Source organism: Scatophagus argus, chromosome 13 (assembly GCF_020382885.2).
Source record: "Scatophagus argus isolate fScaArg1 chromosome 13, fScaArg1.pri, whole genome shotgun sequence".
Taxonomy (NCBI): domain Eukaryota; kingdom Metazoa; phylum Chordata; class Actinopteri; family Scatophagidae; genus Scatophagus; species Scatophagus argus.
The window spans coordinates 14,370,361-14,387,877 of record NC_058505.1 but is presented as its reverse complement, the minus strand read 5'-3'; the positions used below and the strand labels follow the sequence as shown (position 1 = coordinate 14,387,877).

The window sequence follows — 17,517 nt, the reverse complement described above, 5'->3', positions numbered from 1 at the left end:
CCACGTCAGAGGCTGATTTGATGATGGATAATTTTCTTCTCCTGGTGTGTGGGTGGCCCTTCGGACTGCAGGGCCCTATTGCGCTTGTGTGTACGTCCGCCTCTGCTGCCTCATGCCCTGCAGCAGGAATGGGAAAGCTGCCACTCTCCTCCTCTCCTGTGGGTGGCGCCCTTCCGAGACAGGCTTGGGCGATTTTGTGCAGTTTCGTGTGCAACAAAGTACGGAGCTTGGCAGCTAGCGAGAACAGAAAATCGACCCTTCTGAGATTGTTTATCTTCCCTGCGTTTTGAGACTGTTTTTTCAGACATTTCTAAGCTTTCAGTGTCATATTGGAAGTTTAATAGAAACGGAAATCAACGCGATTCAGTTTTCGGACGGTGTTAGGACGCTTTGAGGAGCAGCAAGGTGCTTTTTTGTATAGAAAAGCGGGCGTAACATTAGCGAGCTGGCGTAGAAAAGAGAGATCCAGCACTACGCAGCGTGTCGGCCAGCCAGGGAGAGCCGGGAGGACCACGGCAGAGCCGCCGCCAGCGCCACGGGGAGTCGGGGCCCGAGAGGGAGCCTGCCAGGCCCTCGGCTTGATGCACCCTGCCTGCCTCGCCTTAGCCGCAGTCCGAGATGGGGGAGACCAAAATTATCTACCACCTCGACGACCAGGAGACACCGTATCTGGTGAAGCTGTCGGTGCCGGCGGACAAAGTCACTCTGGCAGATTTCAAAAATGTCCTCAAGAAACCAAATTACAAATTCTTCTTCAAATCGATGGACGATGACTTCGGGTAAATGTTAAAAGGATTTATTGTGTTTAACGTGGCATCAACATAACACTCCTGGGTTTTCTTTACGTTAGTGCAACTAGATAAACGTTAACTTCCTCCAGCTGGGTTGTCATTAGTTTTAACGTTGCCTGGCTGTCGATCATTTGCTAGCTACTTCTATTGCAGTTCCTTTGTTAGCTGCTAGCGACGAGCTCGCAGCGTTAGCAGGTCTGTTCAGCGTCCCGACCCCGTTTGTTTACATTGCTTGTGTGGCTACCTTATGCGCCGTGTGCCTTGACTTCGTCTGACCAAGTTTGGTATTTGTCAGTTTCACTAACACTAGCGACAGCCCTGAAAGGTATTTTCACTTGTATTAGATAAAGCGGGAACAGCAGTTGACAACACTGATAATAACCAGTTACTGAGGCTACTGCTGTCAGTTGCTGTGTAGCTAATGTATGGTATGTTTCAGCTAACAAGCTAATGTCAGAATGCAAACGGCCACTTTCAGTGAGTCCCTCAGGCCCCTGCTGTTGTTGTCTATTAGCCCAAGGAATGCAGAGTTGGACACAGGAATGTCCTGTTCATCACTCTGGCACTTTTATGAGCGTGTCCTTTTGTGTTAAAACATGGCTGATAAAGTATACATTTTTACGGTGTCTCTACAGAATTAAAGAGGGAAATGTACTATGTTTTTAAACATTTCAGTCAGGTTTCCAGAGTTGTTTTTGGCCAAACTCAGACCAGGGTGGGGCAACAACTTTTTAACATTTGCAAGTGGAAAAGATCTGTTTTCAAAGGACCACAGCTAGACATGTTGTGAGGAGACGGTATGGGAAGGTATGTTCTTCAAATAAACTATTGAAACCTTTACTCCAGGCTGTGGCACAGATTGAGCAACCTGTCAGACTGAAATAGAGACTGGTCCCCTTATTAATCAAGACCCTCAAGGGAAATCTCACTAAGCATCCTTGTTTCTTCTTTTCTGAAAGGCACAGCTCATTGTGTCATAACCCATAGTTTGAGGTTCATTTGTCCCCTGAACTGTTTGGCAAGGTGGTGTTGGAGCACCAGCTGACATCTTATTCGTCCAAGCAAGCAGTCGGTTGAAGACTGACTGACTGGAAATGTTTGCAGAAAGTTCGCACATTTGAATTTGACGAAAACATTCAGGTGAAACCATGTTTGTACAGGAAATCTTAACATGTGTGTTTGTTCAGAGCTTTCCTGGTTGGCTAACTTTGATAGACAGACACTAAGGATTCCTTATATTCTGTGCCTGAACAATTTTATGTGAAACTCACCCTCTTTTGACTGCTTTTCCATGTCTGTGCTGGTATACTTGGACATGTTGGCCACCCCCTGATTTTCTTGGATTTTGGTTTTATAGTGTTAAACTGTAAAATTGATATTCTTGATATTTCTCATTAACCCACATTTCAGTGGTTCCTAATTTTAATGCAGTTATTTTATAGTACACAAGATTATGCAAAAATGTTGCACTTGTCCTTTTTTTAAATATCTTGTTTCTTCAGCTCGTGGAAAGCATCAGGCAGCTGTTCTATGTTTGCAGAGAGGTTTAGGAAATAACTTTGGTGGCCTAATGTCATTATGTAACAATCAGGACTGACATTTTCTGTTGGCAGTATTGTATATCTCTCTGGCAGCGTGTATAAAAAAAGAATAGCGTAGTAAGTGTACTATTAAATCAGCATTGGTAGTCTCGGTCTGTTGTCATTGTCCGTCCGGGCGGATGAAAGTATTGCCCATCTCCATTGCCTCTAAATGCAACCTCATGTTTTATTGCCCTTAGAGGGTTTTTGTGTTGGTAGTGGTTTACTGAAACAGTTCTTTGTTCTCTTTACAGGGTGGTAAAGGAGGAAATATCTGACGACAATGCTAAGCTGCCCTGCTTTAATGGACGTGTGGTATCATGGGTAGGTTTGAAATACATCCTGTAGTAATTTTCTGATTTGTTTAATCTTTTGCTGTTGTGAGCTTTTCTGTGTTCACTGTATTTGTGTGGCTGTGTGGCAGCTGCGTGCATGCATGTATAACAATGATTCCCATCTGTTGACCAGTGACCACAACGTTACTCTGTCTCCAGAGAGAGAGAGACCCTCTGCATCTGTGTGATAATGTCATTATCACATAATGATCCGAGGAGTGATACACACATGCAAAGGCTCTGCACTTGTGTTTTTAAAAAAACTTTTTTCAGAAAAAGAGCTGCAGTGTTTTTAAGTAACCTCATACAAGTCTTCACACATGCTAGTCACCATGCGTAACACATACATACATGTGCTTGCTTGTACATGTAGTATCTCATGTAGAGGCTCTGAGCAGTAACTCTCCTGTCTCCACAACACAAGAGACATCTGGTGCCGGTGCTCAGCCTGCCTTCCTCTCTTCTCGGCATTGAAATTGAATTAAGAGCAAGTGAAATCACAGGATAGGAGAAAAATACCCCATAACAAAGAGCCTCACTGCTTGTTATCTAACAAGAAGATTGAATCTCACAGGGTGGGGAGAGTAAAGTTGAGAGAGTGTTTTGTGTCTTGATGTGAAAGGTTGATGCCTTTGGTTAATTTAGCGCAGTGTGGTTATAATTATAGGTTTTATTTCAGAGTCATCAACACAGTTTTGTCAATAGACGTACGTGCATATAATCCACCATGCTCGTCCTGGTGTGTCCCTTTGTTGTGGTCATTTTCATTAGAGGTTTTTTTGGCTTATGTTCAAAGCCAGTTCCTCTCCTTGTGTCTGTTTGAATCAGTTTGTTATCTCTCAGGGGCTGTTAAAATGTTCCATGTAAAATGAAACCTTATCTCTGTTACACTGCATCCATTTGTTAGTCTTCACCGCTCATCTGTTGTTTCAATGACCTGATTGGTTGTCCTCTGGGGTCCAAGAGCCTGGCTGGCTATCATCACATCACAACAGTTGGATTTTATAGTAAGCTGATAAACAGATTTTGTCTATGACATTATTTTTTACAACTTATCTTGGTGCACCTCAACTGCCCAGTTGTACATTTTCTCCTTTTCCTAACACCAAAGTAGCCTCCCTGTCAACTGAAAATAAAACACTATTATGTGGGTCTATACTGGATTAAAGGGTAAATAAAATGTGTAGTAGGGCTTATGTTCATTATTCTTTCATCCATTCACCTCTTTTATGCCTCTAGTCATAAAAGTCACTGGTCAAAAAACCTTTTCATGGTACAGCTGATACAATTGATTAACTTGCAAAAATGCCCAATGTTTATTGACTCCAGCTTTTCAAATGTCAAGATTTACATTTTCTCCTTGATGTACAGTTTAATGAATTGAGCATCTTTGTGTTTTGCTTAACTTAATGGATACTGTGATGAAATGTGAAAATAAATTGCCTGTGCCTGTTGCGTATAAAATGAAACTGAACCACACTCTGTGCAGTGGATTCTAGTGCAAACGGCAGTATTTCCATCCCATTTCACAACAGATACAGCATACTTGTTGAAAAGGCGCTGAATTCTAGTCTTAAATAGCAACACATAGCAAACGGATAACAACTGTTAGCTACTTAACCAACTGTAGGCTGGTAGTGGTGGAGACCGTTTCACACTGATTTGATGTTAGCTTTTAAACTTGTTTTTGCATGCAAATGATGCAAGTACATGCTTCATATCTAATATGGACAACATCCAAGATGCAGAACTCCATGACAGAAGAAAGATCTTGAGTGAGCGTAACTCATGTTCGCTGGAACATGCTCAAAGTAAAAGGGGAAAGAAATAGAAATGTAAACATCCAAATATTCTAATGTAAAAATGTAATTAACCCTAAAAATACAGTCATGGTCTTTTGGATCACAATGTTTTACTAACCAAATAAATCACGGTTCGTGAAAGTTTTGGCACATGCCCTTTATTTCATAAATCTTTGAATTCACAGCTGCCTTTGTAGTGTTTTGCCCTTTCAGCGGTACAAAACAAATACATTTTTACATTTAATGAAACATTGTAGACCCTAAAGCTAACAAGCCTTTAGGGAGGGACATTAAAATGGGCCCCTGATCATGGTGTAATGTAAACACAGTAACGCTTCAACGTGGGTCTGCTGCCCACTTGTTCTGAGTCTTTCGGTGTATTTTTTTTTTCCTCTTGAGTGTTTGTCTCGTCTCCCTGACTGACCTGATTCTCTGTTTGTTGGCAGCTGGTCTCTGGAGATGGGGCCCACACAGATGCAGGCTCAGTGGCAGATAGTTTAGAAGCGGCACCTCCTTTGGAAAGGACCGGAGGCATCGGAGACTCAAGACCACCTTCTTATCAGTAAGTGTATTCAGAAAACTTTGTGTTGTATTTTCGTGTGCAATAGGTAGATTTTGTGTGTGTGTGTGTGTGTGTGAACGCGAGAGAGGGAGATGCCATGCGTACTTTGTGTTTGGCTGTATGCATGTCTCTTGAATGAGTCCTTCTGTGTTTTCTAATGAGCTCAGTAAGAGAGGAAACAGCAAATTGAATATAAAAAGTATGACACCTTGTGACTGCCCAGCAGGAAACAAAATCTACCTTTTAGCTGTTTATCATTGAATTATCTTCATCCTCGAAATAAATCAAATATTTGTGTTGCTGTGTAGACAACTGATGTCTCTTATTCTTTGTGTCTTTTACTACTTTCAAAATATTTGTTAAGTTTTAGTTTTATTATTGCCACATTCCACATTTGTAACTCCACATTTGAAACTAAAGTTTATAAAGTGTTTAACACACAACAGAGTTTATTATTATGATTTTAACCAGAGGCATTTCATGTAAGCATTAGTTTTAGTGGCTGTTTAATGCATTTGATTGCCTAATAATGATGATGCAGTGTCATTTTATCTCTGTTAAACACTAACTTCTGTGCGTTGTCTCTGTCTGAAGTGGGAAAGCAGCAAGCGGTCGAGACAGTTTGGACAATGACACAGAGACCGGCTCCATGGTGTCACAAAGGAGAGAGAGGGAGAGGCCGCGACGGAAACACAACGACCACGGTCAGAAACGTGTTTGCTACATATTGTTTTTCCCACTGTATTGTATGTGTCTGTTTTATTTCCATGTTTTACACTGCAGGAGGATGTTGCAGAAAAGCAGCAGTTATAATAGCATGTTGGTGCTCCATAGTTGTCAAGACATATTGTCCTTTATGAAAATGCTACAGTGATGGCAGAAGTTGCGTTGAAATGTGGCTGAAACAATGTGAAGATTTGTTGGTAGTTCAGACATCATTTGAAAACAATTGTTTTTGACAACCATGAGTTGTAAGCATAAAGAGAAAAGAGCTTTCCTGTTTATCTGCCTTTAATGTATAGACAGACACTGAGGATTCCATTCAGTCCGTGCCTGAACAAAATTATTTAAAATCTGCCCTCTTTTGACTTCCTTTGTGGATTTATGCTGTAGCTGAAGCCTCTTCTTTAGTTCTAGTCTGTTTCTGCTTTGTGGATGGAATTTTCAAGGTCGGGTGGTCACCAGTATTGACGAAAGCCATGCTGTTTAAGTAGTTGTATCATATTACTAATACACATATTATAATATGTGTGTTCTAAATAATCCAATGTAGATGTTAGACCTCGTGGATCTTTGTGTATCACTTTACTTGGTTTCCCTTTCACTATTCATTAAATGTACTTGCTCTCTTTGTATCCTTTTGCAGCCATGGTTACAAAATCTATCCCCACTTCCCTACACTCATATTTTGATTGCAGTTCACTTGCCAAAAAAAGGCAGAATACACAATGAACAAAGTGAATGATTAATTTATTGGTAGATAGCACGATATTATGGTGAAGTTTTCTGGTCATCATAGTCATGTAGTGAAAATCTGATATGGTGACCACCCTGTTTCAGGTGTTATTTTTCACTGAGCCTTTATCTTTTTTGTCATACACTTTGTGTATACATGGGTCATCCTTATCGTAATGCTCTTCCCACTGCAGGTGGAAGGCAGAATGGCTATTCATCGAGAGCAATGGGACGTGGTGGCGCCGAGTATGACAGCTGCTCGTCCTTCATGAGCAGCGAACTGGAGTCTACCTCCTGCTTCGATTCTGAGGATGATGATGCAACCAGCAGGTCAGATGTCCTGTGTAGCTCTTCAGTTTGTTGTTCCTAAGTGCAGTGAGAATAAGCATTTTGCTTTGAGGAATGCATCTGGAATTGCAGTTGATGGGTCTTGGCATAGATTAGTACAATCTAATTGTCTGGCGGTTTTTGTGGTTACCCCCTGGGTTTTTTTCCAAGAGTTGTAGAAATATCTGCAAAACACTTTAGAGACTCTGCTGTTCTCAGTCTTCAGGCATCTCTCGTCTCTTTTCCTGTTTATGCAGCTTGTAATAGATCTGGATAAAGCTTTGTCAGTGTATGAGTTTGCCTCCACCACAGATAGAAACAGAGTTTTGCCACATCAAAACATTTTTTGGATATTGGTGTCGTTTGATGCTTTGTCAGCCAGGTCATAACTTCTAAATCAAGTGTGTTGGATGCTGTTCTAGACACAACTAAAGCTCATCCTGACTTCTGGCAAGCACCGCTTTCATTATGGAAACTGTGTTTAAAAGGCTTTTTATTGTGTAACAGAGGTAACAGATTTGATGTTTAGACAAGAAAGAAAACAGTTACCATTCCTGTCTGGCTTTTAAGCTTAATTCAGGTAGCAATTTTTTTTTTCTTATAACTGAATTCATGTTGTGTAATATAGAATTTCTTTAGTTAAAGGCACTATGAGTAGGATGCGGTACAAAAACACAACATTCAAAGTTAGCCTTTTTTTTGTAGCTTTGTCTTTGATACATGGTTAGATTAACTTAAAAAGGTGTTACTTTGGTTTTGATATATCCCCCTCTGTAGTCTCACTCAGTGTCCTGCCCACAGCTCTGTTGATTGGTTACACGTCACAAGTAATAGCCTATCAAAACTAAAGGCTTCTGTGCCGCAGAGAAACTGGAGGTGCTCTGTGAGTGAGCAACACTATGTGTCGAAGCAAAGGCAGCAGATGTTGCCTAAGCTGCAATAAAGATCACAATCTTATGATCTATTTCTATGACGACAAGCATGCCCAGTTTTCCCAATTACACCACTAAAATGCCCAAAGTCATAACCCATGGAATTTTACTCAGTGGAGGCAAAAACGATGGCTTTTGCATCAGTTGCTCTTCCCAAACCCAGTCGTTGCTGGTAAAACACAGCATGGAACTCTGCATTGACTGTAAGCTGTAAACTGTTATTTACACCATTATGCTTACATTTTCCAGTTAATAAACAGTATTTCTAGTGGGTCATAAGTGATGATTCAGAGGGATTCATATTCAGAATAATTAATTTAAGGATAATTACTTTCCTTTCCTTTCATTGATATAGCAATAAATGTTTGCTTATTAGCTTGTATATTGTGACCATCTGTATGTGCCATTCCATAGTTTCTAAATAGATATGGTTTTCCTCTTTTCTTGTTTTCAGATTTAGCAGCTCCACTGAGCAGAGCTCCTCTCGTTTAATGAGACGACACCGCCGTCGCCGACGGAAACCTAAGGCCTCCAATATGGACAGGGTGAGACTGCACACAGTTTAGATGTACAGGACTGCAAATCAGTCTCAGTCTTATCTCAAGGAAATTCAATCGAATGCAACTGGATTAGTTGTTTGTCTTTGAAGACGTTGACTAGGCGTTGACTAGTCCCAGCCTAGTCAAGCGAGCATGAACTGATGAAGCCTCTTGGATGAGAGGTGAAACGTCTTCAAAGACAAATAACTAAGTCCAGTTGCATTCGATTGAATTTCCTTGAGATAACCATGACCTGGATGAATGAGAATATTCACAGGCTTAGTCTCAGTCTTCTTATTGGAAACCTTGTTCCAGTTCGTGACTCTTGATTTTTGTTTTCTTTGTCTTTCTTTCCAATTTTCATCATGATTCCTCCCAGTCTTCGTCATTCAGCAGCATCACAGACTCCACCATGTCTCTGAACATCATTACTGTGACTCTCAACATGGGTAAGGGACTTCGCCATGAAGAAACTGCACAAAGAATGCATTTAGACTTATTGGTAAACATAGAGTCTTTTCTGAATAAAGCATCCTCATACTGCCCCACGCTGAGCTAAGGTCAAAAGTTCATTTCACAAGGGGAGGTGAAACATGTAAGTGTTCCATATTGATGCAGGCCATGATGATCTTTCCTGTTTTTACTTAATTCACTGCCGCTTCGATTCACTCCTGGATACGCACTGTGTGTTAATATCTTCTTCACAGAGAAGTACAACTTCTTGGGCATCAGTATTGTGGGTCAGAGCAATGAGAGGGGAGATGGAGGAATCTACATTGGCTCTATCATGAAGGGAGGAGCTGTGGCTGCAGACGGACGCATAGAGCCAGGGGACATGCTGTTGCAGGTGTGTGCGTGGGTGTTTGAGAGAGAGAGCGAGACTCAGAGGGTGAAAAATGTGTGTACGTGCATACCTTGGAGTTGGACCAGGAAAGTGTGTGTGTAGGTCATTTGGATGGTGGATGCCTGTTGTTTAGTGCCAGCACATGCAGTGAACTGAAAGGACTTAGTGACCTTTGACCTGACCTGGTCGTCTTCCTTCACAAGGGCATATATAAATTAGGGGATTTCTCCAGCTGTGGGCATAACCTTTGTGTTCTAAAATGATTGGATATTGAGATTAAACATTTCTTTCATATCTCAAGTTTCCCTTGTTGTCTCCTCTCTGGTGCACTGAGCCTCTCTGTGCAAGGACACCTAGTGTCCTTCACCAGTGACTGTCTTCTCCCTCTCTCCTCTAAGCCTCCTGACCCAGAGCATACAGATAACAAGCAATAGCTGAATATAAAGTGTGGACACAGGCACTCTTTGTGTAAAAGGTTATGCTGAGAGATGACGCTACAAAATCAGTGTTAAAGTTAATTATCAGAGTGCAACACCGCTGTCTATTATTCCTCTTTCCCCTTCATTCTTCAGTCAGTATTTTATAATGTATAAGAGTCATGTTGTATGGCAACGTGTGTCAGTCAACTGTGTTTAAGACTGTAATGATCATTTTACATTTTAATTATTTGCTGAAAACCCACTTCCCAATTGTAATGTGGCATGCCATGTTGAACAGTCCCACTCCTGGTAATGGGAACTCTGTAGTGGGATTGTTGGAGTAATTGTAAAATGCTAATGATGCTAAATCCAAATGTCACATTTTTATACTGTGTTATACTTCAGGGCTTTTTTTGTCTTCCTTTTAGGTGAACGACATAAACTTTGAGAACATGAGCAATGATGATGCAGTTCGAGTACTTAGGGACATAGTGCACAAGCCAGGGTAAGCAGCAAACAAGCACACGTTATTACATACAAGTCTGTTTTTAGCAGTAATACTCTGAAACATCCTTATATAAAAGAGAGGTGGAAAACAAGAACAAAACTGAATTCCGGTGAAGTTGAATCTAGTCTTTGTCTTTCCTTGTCTCTGTGTTTGTCACCAGCCCTATTACTCTGACTGTGGCCAAGTGCTGGGACCCGAACCCTCGGAGCTGCTTCGCTCTGCCCAGGAGTATGTTTGTCTCTCATACTTACAAATACACATCAAGCCATGGGTTTTTTTATGTGTTACTCTGGTTTGGGTCATATCACCAACCCTAACTGCATACCCTACATTTAATTCAACAGGTGAGCCAATCCGGCCCATTGACCCAGCTGCGTGGGTGTCCCACACGGCTGCTATGACTGGGGTGTACCCTGCGTATGGCATGAGCCCTTCCATGAGCACCGTCACCTCCACCAGCTCCTCCATCAGCAGCTCTATCCCTGAGACTGAACGTGAGTCACATCACACCCATGCAGCTTACTGTCGGAGCGCTTTTATTCAAAATCCAACCTTGACTCTTAGTCACAGTTTTCCATTCGCGTTCCTTTTGTCTTAATAAGAGTATTTGCTCACATGCTTCTCCCTAATTGAATTTGCAGTCTGTTTCTTTGTGTTACTGGTGGGGGTTTTTTTCCACTTGTTTTAATGTGTACATGGTGTTTTCTTTTGACTTTTTGATAAACGTAGCTGTTACAGCAATTAGAGATTTTGACTTTTTGCGCTATTATGATATGAATCTTGAATCTTTGAACATTCATGCTCTCACTTTGCTCTCACACACCCTCGTCGACCTCCAAACTGACTTCAGTATCTTCCTTGGACGTGTTAGTAAATCTCAGTTCAATGTGGCCCTGCCCTCTCACTGCATTCCTGTAACTACTCTCTGGGCCAGTTTTTACTGTGTGCTGCCTCACAGCTCCCATCTGCTCAGTAACTCTTGTCAAAACTGAGCCATAACTCAACAACACTCATCTTCCCTGTAATCTTTGGAGGGACGGTGATTTTTTTCATTCCGGAGAGAAGTCTTTCCTCCCTTGACGCACTTTTATAACAGATTGATATGATTCACATTTTTGTAGATTTTTGCTCTCAGACAGAACATTAAGTTTCACATGATCATGTGTCTTAAAAGCCTAGGAAAAAAAGAATAGTGTTGCACCTTTCATGTCTGGCTGCAATTTATGGTTTAGTAGGGCATTTTTCATGTACTTAATAAGCGACCAACTGTGTTGTTGCCGTGAGTCATTTCAAGTGCAGCTACAGTGAACGTTGAAAGGAGAAACAGTGTGTTTTGCATAAAAGCTGTTGCTAATGTGCACAGCTGCAGCAGCTTGCACTACCCTGATACATGGAAAGGAGGTGATCATGTGAGGAAAATATATTGTTGTAAGAATACTGGAAGCAGTAAACCAGAGGCAGGAAAAATACTAATAACTAATAGACTACTACTTGTCTCTTCTCGTTTAGAATATATATTTGGGTAGTTGTTTACTTGTTAAGTTGTTGAAAAGGGAAAAAAATAATGTCCACAAAATATCAAACGATCACATGTACAATGCTGCAGTAGGAGGATGTTCACACTCTTTTTATTGGGAGGATGGTCTCAGGGCCTCCCGGGAAATAAAAGAAAGGACTGACATGGAGGTGTAACAGTCAGTTTGAGGGGAAGTGGGAACACAAAAGGTAAATTACAACATTTTATAAAACATCTTTTCTTTAATTCATTGTCATCAGCCTTAAGAAGACCAACTTGGTTATAGTCCAACTCAAACAGCCTAATCCAGTATGATTCATGATTGAGACAGAATAACGGACAAATTACAGTCCAGACCACAGGAAACCAAATATTATCTTAAGCACTCAACTGTGCTTTCATTAGATTTTAAAGAAGCCAAAATGATATTTGATATTTGTATGAGATTCCTTTCTTTGTCCTTAAAACTGGTTCAGTGGTGTTGAATATCAAAATCTTAGACAGATTTGAGTCTGATCAGACATGGACTACTTCAGGTCTGACAGGAGTGTGTGGCTGAGCTCCTGTGCTAACTTGTACACATGTCATCTGATCTTTCCCAGGATTCGATGACTTCCACCTCTCCATCCACAGCGACATGGCAACAGTTGCCAAGGCCATGGCCTGCCCGGAGTCAGGCCTGGAGGTGCGGGACAGGATGTGGCTCAAAATAACCATCGCTAATGCCTTTATCGGTATGTTTGTCAAAGCAGAAAACATGGTACAGCATTTCCTATTCCCTTCATCCCTTTATTTGCTCAGTTCAGTTTGTTGAATACTGTGACATACTGACATGACATGTCGAGTACCTAAGATGTGTGTGTCTTTGTGCCCTTAGGGTCTGATGTGGTGGACTGGCTCTTCCATCATGTGGAAGGGTTTTCTGATCGCAGAGAAGCTCGTAAATACGCCAGCAACCTGCTGAAGGCCGGCTACATCAGACACACTGTCAATAAGATCACCTTCTCTGAACAGTGTTACTATATCTTCGGAGACCTCTGCGGCAGTAAGTGGACATTCTCTTCTTTTGTTACTTAAGATCTGCTCTAAGTGGAAGAAGTAAAACAAGTTTCCTCTCACTGTCCTGGTTGAGCTGTGACATCCTGTAGTGTCTGTCAGCTGTACACTAAAGCCAGACAAACTTGCATCCTAAGCTGAGTATTAGTGTCTGAATCAGATTTTTTGCTCTCCCTCAGACATGACCCACCTGTCTCTCCACGACCATGATGGTTCCAGTGGGGGTGCCTCAGATCAGGACACTCTCCCCCCTCTGCCCCATCCCGGGGCAGCCCCCTGGCCCATGGCCTTGCCCTACCAGTTCCCTATTCCGCACCCATATGACCTCCCACAGCCCTACCATGGTGGACCGGGCGCTGGCAGTGCAGGAAGCCAGCACAGTGGTGAGTACAATTAGAACATACCATCTGAGCTAAAAATCAGCAGTCAATGAAAAAGAAAATGATGCCATGTTAATACTGTACATTGTAATATTCCATCCAAAGTCTTAACATCTGCGGATCAAACACTCACTCCTCTTTCTGCGTAAAGTTTATAGTTTGCTCCTTCACAAAGAACCGCAGCAGCAGTAAGATTGATTTTGTGTCAGTGATGAAAGATTTCAATGATAAGAAGCTTCCATTGTTTCGTGCCTCCATCCATCTGTTTGCTGCACAGTATGTTGCATTCACTCAACAACAATAGCTTTCCAAAACAAACGGAAACTGCAGTATTTTAGACAGAGCTTCAGAGCTTACAGAAGGGCAACACAGAAGCAGCAAAAAGTTGTCATTGCAACTGAGATGATTTCATGCAAATTACGGCTGCAGTTCATGTGAAGGAGCAAAGCATAAGGTAGAGGTAGGTAGATTTTATGTCTACAGAGCCAACTGCAAACCTTAAGCAACCACTTTTCAGGCCATCAGGCACAGATTTGAAAGTATCACTTTGCACGGTGGGATTTAAAGTAATATTCCCAACCATTGGCTGTGTTGCACACCTCTTTTGCTGTCTTTCCCCAGAGTGACCTGTAACTCTCTATACAGTTATAGGTCCAGTGCATGTTTAAATGATCTTAACTTCAGAGACTTGAAGGAAACAGCCTCTCTCTGTCAAACATTTAAAAATATTCTTTCCAGCAGCACCACGGCAGCCTTATTTACACCTTGTGGTTGTAGGAGCAGTTTGCTCACGCAGTGGAGATGCTTACTGACTAACAGCAGCTGGGCCCCCTGACTGCACAACACATCTCAGAGGCCCTGTCCTCATTTTGTGGTTGCTCAATAACGCTGAATGTATTGTTGGATAGTTTATCAAGTTTATCAGATAGTTTTTCACAAGATCCATTGTGAGTTTTGGAGTTGTTATAAGGTCTGTTTTATTTATTTAGAGTTTTTGCTAAGCCAATCCCAGAAAATGTATCTTTGCATTTGTCTTTGGGATTGATGGCAGCTAGTGTGCTTCTCTAGAATTCACAATGTTCCTTCAATAGAAACTCTTTTGGCTTTGAATTTGTCAGTCTGAAGAATTTTCCTCAGAAACAAGCAGGCTGTTTGTGGCAATAAAATGAAAACATGTAATTGCCTTCAGTAATGGTTAAGCTGTCTTGCCTGTGAAATTCAGTGAATGCTTAGTGACCATGTCTGCATTAGTCATGCAGTTCTCCTGAGAGTCTCCCTCAAACTGGGTCAGTGCTGCCTGCGTCACTTCACTGACACCCAGATGGGAGTGAGTGGCTTGTGTAGGTCTCTCAGATTTCATTTTTAAAAAAATGTCACGTGTTTGTATATTGCACCCAGATTATAATCGCTGCCTTTTCTATTCTGTCTACAGGGAGCAGTGGTTCGAACTGCAGTAAGAACGAGGGCCGGAAGTCTGGCGGCAGTGGCAGCGAAACCGAGATCAGGAGCCACCGAGCTCCAAGCGAGCGCTCAGTGGCTCCCCCTAGTGAGCGAAGTGTCCGTAGCTCTGTCAGCCACCGCAGTGTCAACTCTCACTCGATAGCTTACGGTCCTGGCCTTGTCTATGGTCCCCCTGGCCTTCCCCCCCAGCCCCCACATCTGTCTACAGCTGCACCTGGTGCCCCACCAGGCAGAGAGCTTGCCTCAGTGCCCCCTGAGCTCACTGCTTCACGGCAATCTCTGCGCCTGGCAGTGGGAAATGCAGGAGAGTTCTTTGTTGATGTGATGTAATGCAGGTTACAGGCCGATAAGAAGTAGCAGATTGGGCTTTCCCGGGTCACTGTAAGACTGAGAAGGACAGCGTGATGGACAAGAGGGAGGGAAGATTGCAAAAGCTGTAACCCACAACTCTGATTCCACTCCACTCTTCTAATAGCAGAAATGGATGCAACCCTGTTGTGTATGCTGAGAGAAAATGTTCCTTGTCTTTTGTGCTATTCTTCCTAGCAGTAGTGGCCATACTTTCTTCAGTGAAGAAACCCCCAAGCTCAAGATGGAACCAAAGCACTTCTCTCAGTTTCCGCTCCTCAGTGAGGAAGAATTTCCGTAAGGACAAAGAGTAAGAGAGAGGAGAGAGAGGCATTTGAAATGGACAGCTGGGGAAGATGACTCAGCGCTTTCCTGCGTGGATGTTTTTCATTTGTTCTGCTCTTCACTCTCCTCTCTGCCTTCCTTATCTACCATTCTGTCCTCCCCCACCCTTGTGCATGTCGAAACTGAGAGAAGCAAGCCTCTTCCCTCCTTCTGTTCTTTCAATTCCTTTTGACCTCTAACAAAAAAAAGTCCGAAAGAAAGCTGAACACTAACTGCTAAGGTTATTCAGACTTTTTAAATGTTTGCTTGACTTATGAGAGAAAGAAAATGGACAAGTTTGTATGTAGTGCAAGAGAACTGCATTCCTTACTGTAAGAAATGCATTTGTTTTATTATATATATGTAGTTGGTCACAACTAGTTTCATTTTTCAATGCTAAACATGAGCATCCAACTTCAAGAGTCATTTTTACACTACACAGTTGCATTTTCATCTATTAACCAGAGCATTTTTCAGACTCTGTTGTGATAATGTATAGTGGAAACAAAATTCTTATCATGTCTTTCACACTACTCTTTTATTAAGGAAAAAATGTCTTTTTATTTATAAATATAGTTTTATGACTTAATGCTGCTTTTGTGTTTTTATTTGAGTGGTTGTTCATATTGTTTGTGAAGGAGAAATTTGGAACCGTGTGTGTGTGTGCGCTTGCCTTTCTGTGTGAATGGATCAATCTTGATGGACAACCTTTGCTGTGAGGAGCAGTATAAGTTTCAGAAGTTGTCCTCATACACTCAGAAACTCAGAAAAGTGTGTATTTTCAATTAATTGTTTAGGCTTTATAAGTCTTTTTTCAAAGTGTCATGATTTCATCTATTTTGTCCACTTCTTACTCCTCTCCTCTCTCCCTCACATTCTAGTTTCCATGCTTTACTGATGTTTTTCTCCTTCCCATCCTCCCATCAACCTGCATGACCGCTTTGTTTTCCTTGACACATTCCTGTCTGCCATACCCATTTTCTTTTAGCTATGCCTTGATTTTAAGGTAAGCTAAACCCCCAATATTGCTCCACTTTTGACTTTGCCTAGTTTGAAAACAGCACGGAGTATGAAGGGATGGAGAGTGCAATTTTGAAAATAACTGACCAGGACTTTAAATGCACTAATCAGCTGTTCAGTACCTGAAAATGCTGTAGTAGTGCAATACCTGTGTTAAATCATGCAGGGTTAGAGGTCTAGAGAGACATTATCTGTAACTGCATCTGTTCAACCAATGTTTGTATCTCTGCTCAGACAGAAGACTGAAAGTGGCTGTGTTTTATAATTCCATCCATTTTCTATACCCACTTTATCCGTCAGGGTCACAGGGGGCTGTAGCCTATCCCAGCTGACTTCGGGCGAGAGGCGGGGTTCACCCTGGACTGGTCGTGGTTCAATAACAGGGCTGACGCACAAAGACAGATAACCACACACACTCACACCTAGGGGCAATGTAGAGTATCCAGTTAACCTAACGTGCATGTTTTGGGGGTTGTGGGAGGAAGACCACGCCTGCACAGGGAGAACATGCAGACTCCACACAGAAGACCAGACTTAATGGTAAATCAGACATGTTTTGTATTTTCTAACCCAATACTCATTAGCGATGTAGTTGTTGTGCCTTTAAAGCATCAGATTGATTTAATATTGGCACTTAATTAATTCTAGATATTTCCACATCCCCACACTGTACTTTTAAGTTTGAAGAGAACTGAACAGTTCAGAATCTGAACTTAAAAACAAATAGTTTTATAAATTGAAAGATTCTGTTTTGTATATGAAATAGAAACTTTTTACAGTAAAAAAATAAAAAATCTTTTACTTGAATAGAATAATGTGTCGGCATATATGTTATCACAGTTGCCTGGGGAATTGTGAATTATTACTTTTCAAGCGTAATTACAGTGGAGTACAGTTGAACTTTTATTTTACTACTATGCTACCACACACAGTTATCTGAAATAATCATTAGCAAAGGTTATCTATATCATGACTAAATTAATCTCTTGGTCCCCAGTATTTCTACAACTGGTGCTAGTATAAATGCAGTTCTGTACTGTCTCTATTTCAATAGTTTCAAATGTATTCAAGACTGAAATACTAGAATGTAGACTATATCACTAATGATTGGGATAATTTTAGAGGAGAAACTGTGAGGAGAGTAAAGCAGAGCAAACACTCCTGCTGCCCACTCAGGTTTACTTGTACACATGTAAATACAAACAGCAGTTTGCAAAACCTTAATCACATTATCAGGACTGTTCTTCACATAACAATGCATAGATTTCTGTTTATACGATACTGTTGCTCTTTATTCATCCCTAACAGGCCATTACAT

At 41.6% G+C, this 17,517-nt stretch overlaps 1 protein-coding gene across 1 annotated transcript; it reads left to right on the top strand.

Moving 5' to 3' along the window:
* The first annotated feature begins 156 nt into the window (after nt 1-156).
* LOC124069768 (segment polarity protein dishevelled homolog DVL-3-like) lies at nt 157-15,768 on the top strand. Its single transcript, XM_046409188.1, has 15 exons — nt 157-779; nt 2,626-2,695; nt 4,955-5,070; nt 5,665-5,774; nt 6,720-6,855; nt 8,239-8,329; nt 8,703-8,772; nt 9,031-9,170; nt 10,015-10,091; nt 10,255-10,322; nt 10,439-10,588; nt 12,213-12,344; nt 12,488-12,655; nt 12,846-13,049; nt 14,479-15,768. Exons 1-15 carry the CDS (start codon nt 619-621, stop codon nt 14,835-14,837), a joined length of 2,052 nt encoding a protein of 683 aa, XP_046265144.1. The 5' UTR covers nt 157-618; the 3' UTR covers nt 14,838-15,768.
* The last annotated feature ends 1,749 nt before the right edge of the window (nt 15,769-17,517 follow it).

Coding starts and splice junctions, on each gene's coding strand:
- LOC124069768 (XM_046409188.1), top strand. CDS start 619: ATGGGGGAGACCAAAATTATCTACCACCTCGACGACCAGGAGACACCG. Junction 8,330..8,702: donor AGGCCTCCAATATGGACAGG/GTGAGACTGCAC, acceptor GATTCCTCCCAG/TCTTCGTCATTCAGCAGCAT. Junction 13,050..14,478: donor TGCAGGAAGCCAGCACAGTG/GTGAGTACAATT, acceptor TTCTGTCTACAG/GGAGCAGTGGTTCGAACTGC.